General features: G+C 43.5%; 1 protein-coding gene across 1 annotated transcript; it reads right to left on the reverse strand.

Annotated features, from left to right (window-relative positions):
* Window positions 1–3,715: 3,715 nt before the first annotated feature.
* On the reverse strand, window positions 3,716–5,784 carry IL17C (interleukin 17C). The gene is made up of 3 exons (XM_069968595.1): window positions 5,686–5,784; window positions 4,879–5,219; window positions 3,716–4,438 (listed from the first exon to the last, which is right to left on the reverse strand). The coding sequence occupies exons 1-3, from the start codon at window positions 5,695–5,697 to the stop codon at window positions 4,201–4,203; spliced, it is 591 nt and encodes a 196-aa protein (XP_069824696.1). The 5' UTR covers window positions 5,698–5,784; the 3' UTR covers window positions 3,716–4,200.
* Window positions 5,785–7,862: the final 2,078 nt, after the last annotated feature.

The raw sequence follows: 7,862 nt of genomic DNA on the forward strand, positions 1-7,862 counted from the left end.
AAAGCCCCCCTACCTCAGTTCTATATAGGGACACTGCAAAGCCCTCCTACCTCAGTTCTATATAGGAACACTACAAAGCCCCCTACCTCAGTTCTATATAGGGACACTGTAAAGCGCCCCTACCTCAGTTCTATATAGGGACACTGTAAAACCCCCCTACCTCAGTTCTATATAGGGACACTACAAAGCCCCTTACCTCAGTTCTATATAGGGACACTGAAAAGCCCTCCTACGTCAGTTCTATATAGGGACACTGCAAAGCACCACTACCTCGGTTCTATATAGGGACACTGCAAAGCACCACTACCTTAGTTCTATATAGGGACACTGAAAAGCCCTCCTACCTCAGTTCTATATAGGGACACTGCAAAGCACCCCTACCTCAATTCTTTATGGGGACACTTCAAAGCACCCCTAGCTCAGTTCTATATAGGGACACTGCATAGCACCACTATCTCAGTTCTATATGGGGACACTTCAAAGCGCCCCTAGCTCAGTTCTATATAGGGACACTGCAAAGCACCCCTACCTCAATTCTTTATGAGGACACTTCAAAGCACCCCTAGCTCAGTTCTATATAGGGACACTGCATAGCACCACTATCTCAGTTCTATATGGGGACACTTCAAAGCGCCCCTAGCTCAGTTCTATATAGGGACACTGCATAGCACCACTACCTCGGTTCTATATAGGGACAATGAATAGCACCACTACCTCAGTTCTATATAGGGACACTGCAAAGCAGCACTACCTCAGTCCTATATAGGGACACTGCAAAGCACCCCTACCTCAGTTCTATATAGGGACACTGCAAAGCACCCCTACCTCAGTTCTATGTAGGGACACTGCAAAGCACCACTACCTCGGCTCTATATAGGGACACTTCAAAGCACCCCTACCTCAGTTCTATATAGGAACACTGCAAGGCCCCCCACCTCACTTCTATATAGGGACTCTGCAAGTCACCCCTACCTCAGTTCTATAGGGACAATGCAAAGCACCCCTACCTCAGTTCTATATAGGGACACAGCAAGGCACTGCTAACTCAGTTCTATATAGGGACACTGCAAAGCACCACTACCTCAGTTCTATATAGGGACACTGCAAATTCCTCCTACCTCAGTTCTATATAGGGACACTGCAAGGCACCACTGCCTCAGTTCCAGTGGCGGATTATAATGTGGGCGGTTTGGGCGGCCGCCCGGGGCCCGAGGCTCCGGGGGGGCCCATGCCGCCCACATTATTACTGTGCATAAGGTTACACAGCAGCACATCACTTTCGGGGTGATGTGCTGCTGTGGCGCGCTGTCCCTGGAGTCCGCGCTCCCCGCCGCCGCCAGCGCCGGATTGGCAGCAGCCGCGGCCTCTGACCCTGGCCTGACCCACAACATACAGTGAGCGGTACCTGAGGGCGCAGCGCCAGTGACGTCACCCGTCCGCCGCGGCGCCAAGCTCCTGCCCAGCCTAGTCTCGCTCCTGGAAGTCTCCCTGCAAGCTCCTACCCCGCCGCGCTTCATCACCTCAGGGCAATCATGCTCAAGTGAGGTAACGTGTGTTTGTGTGTGTTTGGGGGGGGGGGGCGTTGAAGATGGGGCCCGGGTGGGAGGTGCGTGGAGGTGGGGGGGGGGGGCAGGTGGTGTTGTATGCTTGTATGGAAGAAGACTGGTGAGGTTGTGTGTTTGTGGGGGGATGAGGGTCAGGTGGGGAAGTGTGCGTGTGTGTGTGGAGGGGGGGGGGGGGGGGGAGTACAGCATTGGAGTACAACTCCTATCATGGAAGTTGCTGTCAGCAAATGATGGGGAGGTAGTCCAAAATCAGCTAATTCAGGATGGACTGTGCACAGTAGTATCAGCTCACAGAATTAAAACAGTCCGATGTGCTGTTTGTTTGGTGAAGTTTATAACAAACAAACAGCACATCGGACTGTTAATTCTGGACTACTTCCCCATCATTTGCTGACAGCAACTTCCATGATAGGAGTTGTACTCCAATTCTGCTAAAGGGTGATCTTTGCTCTCTTGCTAATTCATTCTGTACTTTCATATATATTGTTTTTAATTTCTGTATTTTTTGGGGGGGGCCCAAGCTTGGTGAACAGCCCGGGGCCTATGGTAAAGTTAATCCGCCCCTGCTCAGTTCTATATAGGGACACTGCAAAGCACCCCTACCTCACTTCTATTGGGACACTGCAAAGCACCCCTACCTCAGTTCTATGTAGGGACACTGCAAAGCACCACTACCTCAGTTCTATATATGGACACTGCAAAGCCCCCCTACCTCAGTTCTATGTAGGGACACTGCAAAGCACCCCTACCTCGGCTCTATATAGGGACACTTCAAAGCACCCCTACCTCAGTTCTATATAGGAACACTGCAAAGCATCACTACCTCAGTTCCATATAGGGACACTTCAAAGCCCTCCTACCTCCGTTCTATATAGGGACACTGCAAGGCCCCCCACCTCAGTTCTATATAGGGACACTGCCAGGCACCCCTACCTCAGTTCTATAGGGACACTGCAAAGCCCACCTACCTCAGTTCTATATAGGGACACAGCAAGGCACTGCTAACTCAGTTCTATATAGGGACACTGCAAAGCACCACTACCTCAGTACTATATAGGGACACTGCAAAGCACCACTAGCTCAGTTCTATATAGGGACACTGCAAAGCCCTCCTACCTCAGTTCTATATAGGGACACTGCAAAGCACCCCTACCTCAGTTCTATATAGGGACACTGCAAAGCACCCCTACCTCAGTTCTATATAGGGACACTGCAAAGCACCCCTACCTCAGTTCTATATATGGACACTGCAAAGCACCCCTACCTCAGTTCTATATAGGGACACTGCAAAGCACCCCTACCTCAGTTCTATATATGGACACTGCAAAGCACTGCTAACTCAGTTATACAGTATATAAGCATGGAACACAAATACATTTTCTTTTGTTTCAAAATGTTTATTTGCTTAATGTAGACAAACATAGATGCAAAATGCATTAGTCACAACATGGGGACATACAAAGCACTCCCTGACTGACTGACAGTGGACAGCACTGTAAAATTTTTATATTTTAACATGACAAGAAACAATAAATAATACAAGCCTCATCACAACATCAAATATTAAATATTATTAAATATTAATTAAATAAATATTAATCTGCTTCACAGTAAAAAAAAAAGGAAAAAAATCACAATGATCCAGAGACGAGTGGGAAGATATCCTTAAGGTAAAAAGCTATATTATAGCAGTAATCTTGTATGGGGGTTTCATGAAATGGAGATCACCCTGTGGACCTTAGGTTGTTAGCAGACAGTGGGAAATGAGTTATCACAAACTCTGCAGACCACTGGGGTTAATACACATGACATATACTTGAATCAATAAAGAATGGATTCGACCTGCGAATCATGTGGAATGTAATAATGTCAATCAATCAAACAAACAAAACAATAAAGTTTAAGTTCTCGTCTTAGGGCATTTAAAGTGAGCGTTTACCTTAAAGCTATGTTTACACACACAGAAAAATATGGCTATGAAATAGTTATACAAAGTAGCTGTATGTAGCTTAAAACACACTATGATGTCCCATAGACATTAATGTAGCACAATATTAGAAAAAAAAGAACATGTTTTATACCTAGTTTACTGCCACATTTTACAATTACTTTACTGTGTGTGTGTGTGTGTGTGTGTGTGTGTGTGTGTGTGTGAACCTAGTCTAAATGTACACTTATAGTTAGGAAATTTCTTAACTAGCTATTCCCTGTTAGATTATTCATAAAGCAGGGAAAAGAAACACCCCAAAGAGGGTTTACATAATCTAATGAGATCAGCCCCCATAGATGTAGGGAGCAAGTTCATTACAATTAGGGGATTGTCATTTAAAAGGGGTATCCAGGGTAGGTGCTTACTGCCAAGGACAGCACCATATGTCCGCAAGACGTGTGGTATTATAACTTCGCTCTCTTCACATCAATAGAATAAAGCTGCAATACTGCACTGAAGAGAGGACAAGAGTGGTGCTGTTTTTCTTAATCCTGAATAACCCCTTTAAGAAACTTCCCTTGAATATGTTCTACAAATTGACAATAAAACATGAAGTGTTTTAAAACAAACAAACTTAGTGTGACATAGTCACGACTGGGTTTCTAGTTAGGTTGCCAGATCAGATCTCCATAGGAGGTGATTTGTCTAGTACCGTGGCACAGCGCAGGTACATGCCACTGGAACACTTATATATTCCAGGACAAAGGTGGACAAGGTTGATTCGTATGGACAGGTCTTCTTACGTAGCACCAGCATCGTCTGGCTGACTGGAACAGAATTCAAAGAGGAGGACTCCTTTCCAGTTTTAGAACTGATGCAGTGATTGCAGAGACAGTGAGCGTATGCCAACTTCTGTGGATACCGACTCTCATCAGTGTCGATCCTGTGAACATGAAAGGTGGAGGTTAGTGGATCAGTGTTCACCCGACTAGCTTAAATGCTCTTCTATGGACCTATACTAATACTAGCTATAATATATTAAGCATCTATTTAGCTATTGCAAAACTGCAACAGCCATCACTGAGTCTGAACAACAGAGGTACCAAGACTTGTACATGACCTTCCACAGACCAGACTAAAGCTTTCCCTTATTCTGGTTATAGAGGACCCACCAACATGAATGGAGACCATTGAAAAGACAAGTTCTAAACTGGACATTATATGAAAACATAAAAACACTGGTCATATGGTCACCTGGGGTCAAAGCCAATGGACAGCACTAATACTATATACTACTACCCAATGGCAGGCTATAACACACTAAATCCTCTACTGTAAGGTCATGTTTTTGAATGTTCATACGGAATTCCATATGGTACTTACCGGTAGGTCCATGGTGAGATGGAGCGTTCATTCAGACTTTGTCCTCTTTCCAAAGTGCTATATTGTGGGCAGGTAGCTTCTGGGGTTCTCTTGCGTCTCTTTCTTCTCCTCTCAATGTCCTCAATGTTGTTCACTAGGTTCACTGCTGGGTATCTATCCCAATGCATTTTGCTGCTCACAAAATGACCCACAACCTCTGATGGTGAATTTTCCAGGTCGTTTTCACTGAAACAGTAGATGCTCTCTGGGTTACGATGGCTGTGATGGTGCGGGTGCTTCTTGGGCTTATGTTTTGCGTGGCAAACGCCAACAGAGAAAACTGCCAACAATATGATGACCCACTGAAAGAAGCAAAGAAAATCCAATGACTACACAATTACAGTTTCCTTTAATACAACAGTTTCCGTCATACGAAAGTCCTATCCTTTACATAAAAAAACACCAAAAACCTACAATATGCATCTACTAAACTATTTTACATGAACAGAAAACATTCGGTTAAAACTATAGATTGTAAGTACTGCTTACATTTTTCCAAAACCTTAAATGTGCATTCTTTAAAATATATACTGCATAAACAAAAGACGTTTTAGTAAACGGTTTCTATGGTGCATTACCACCTGCAGCCTCTAGATGTCTATTTATATTGCCACGGGATCAGAATTAAATGAAGCAGAGGATTGTCAGCATCATTCCAGCACAGGCTCCATCTACTGCAGGTGCATAAATACAATACATTGCCCCACCATGGTAGTCCTGCTCAGTTCCAGCTGTGCTCATATAGGAGCAGGAAGAGAATCTGCTTACCAGACTGTGCATGGTGGCTGCTGTGTTTTCTTGCTGGGTACAGCAGGTGGAATATTCTGGTCTGGTATTGGTTGCTTATTCCTTAGTTGAATTCTGCTTTGGTGCTTCCACTCTAACATTTTATATACAAAAATGAATCCTCCCTTGGAAAATCCAGGTGAGCACAGAAGTCTCCACCTCCTTACGTAAAAGGAAGTTTGATTTTACACTCATGCTACTTCCTTGTCATTGCAGGTAGAGCTTCGGCTAAGAGAACTCACAGCATTCCATTCAATGCACCATTCACCTCCTCTTCTATTTATAATTCAGCTGAACTTTTTTTTTTCCTTTCCTCAACAAGCAATTTGCAAAGCTCCAATTTGGCTGCAGGCTGCACTGTCCTCCAGCCAAGCTGCATGTATTGACCCTGTAAACCCAGGGCTGAGAATTTCCAATCAAATGACTTTTGCTGCAAGACAAAGGATTAGGACATTTTGGTTTGTAAAATGATGCGATAAAAGGGAAGCCAAAAAACACAAGAAGGAAAAAGAAACGTTATGTATGTAAGAGAGTTATGTATACAGTATATATAAAATAGTTATGTTTTTGAAAAAAATAAAATAAAACAAACAATCCCTAGAAAATTCTAATTGCTGGTGCCCTTCTAATAGCAAATTTTAAGAAAGTTTATTCAGCCATTTTGGGAAAGCTGAATAACATCCCAAGTGACTTTACAGGTCCCAAGGTACATGGCTGTCTTGGCTGACCCCCTTAACCATGGAACACAGAGCTTTTTTTTATTATTTCTATAACTCTCTTTATTTATTTTTTTAAAGAAGCTAATTAGAAGACAGAAAACTAGTAGATGGCACATAAAATACTGTTTACACAATACAGTCAGCATTCCTGTGTTATTACATGAGGTGGAGAAGACATATCCTGCCACACTGTCCCACCCTAGGGAGCCAGTCTAGGGAGGGAAAGCCTTTTTGCTACCTATATTGCCACTAAAGTAGTAAGTGTCCCCCTAATAAGACTTCTCATCTTACAAAAAACATGCCTCGGTGCCCAGAACAACTTTACACAGGTCAGCTCAAATCCTTTAGACTCCGCTGGAATTGTTTGCTATGGGCAAAAAGTCTGGTTTATGTGATAGACCATTTTCTATATGAAGACAGAATATGGTATAGGACAAAAAATGAGTATCCCAGGATACTAGAGCAGAGAAGCTTCAGGTCTGTTACTTCAGTGGCCCCATAACTGTCTTGTTTGCTTGTTGCTCAGCACCTGTTTCGTGGATCCAAGTCTTCATTCACATTACTGGCGGCATTTATTATGGCCAATTTTGGACACAGATTAAACTTTTAAAGGGGTTATCCAGCACTACAAAAACATGGCCACTTTTCCCCCTCTCTTGTCTCCAGATTGGGTGAGGTTTGGAACTCAGTTCCATTGAAGTAAATGGAGCTTAATTGCAAACCACACCTGAACTGGAGACAAGAGAGGGGGGAAAAGTGGCCATGTTTTTGTAGCGGTGGATAACCCCTTTAAATTTGCCCCTATAATAACGGTGAATGTGCCCAGGGCATGAAGCTTTGTCATGGGGATGCGGGAGAGGAGGAGCCTTTGGTCTGGTTCACATAAGCATGTCTTCAATACAGCTATAAAACATGGTCGTACAACAGATAGAATACTATTAATATGCAAAGAGTATGTCTTTCATATTAATGGCTTGTCTTCTAGGCAGTAAATTGAAATAAAAAAAAGATTAAAACGCTGATGCATACATTTTTAATAACTATCTATAGACATCAATGGGCATTTTCTATGCACAGAATGGATAAAAGTTGCACATGCTGTGTTTTTAAAACATGTGCATATTTTGGGAAATATCGCCAGCAAGGGGTGGGGAACGAGGAGCAAGTGAGCGCTAATCTGACAGGTCGGCGCTCGATTGCCCCTCCAGATCAGCCCATGTAATAGGGCCTTAAGTGCCCCCAGATCCTTGTGTGATTTCAGTCTAATCATCAATTATATTATTATTTCACTTGCTGTAGTTGTTCCAAGTTATGCATTGTGTTCCTGTCAACACTCCCTGTCCACCATTCCGGCTCTCCTCTTATTGACGCCAGTCTTGGCACCATGAGTAGCTTTAATTAGTGCCAGTTATTAGGATTTGTCATACCGTAATACAATGG

Source organism: Dendropsophus ebraccatus, chromosome 4, assembly GCF_027789765.1.
Source record: "Dendropsophus ebraccatus isolate aDenEbr1 chromosome 4, aDenEbr1.pat, whole genome shotgun sequence".
In the NCBI taxonomy this organism is placed as follows: domain Eukaryota; kingdom Metazoa; phylum Chordata; class Amphibia; order Anura; family Hylidae; genus Dendropsophus; species Dendropsophus ebraccatus.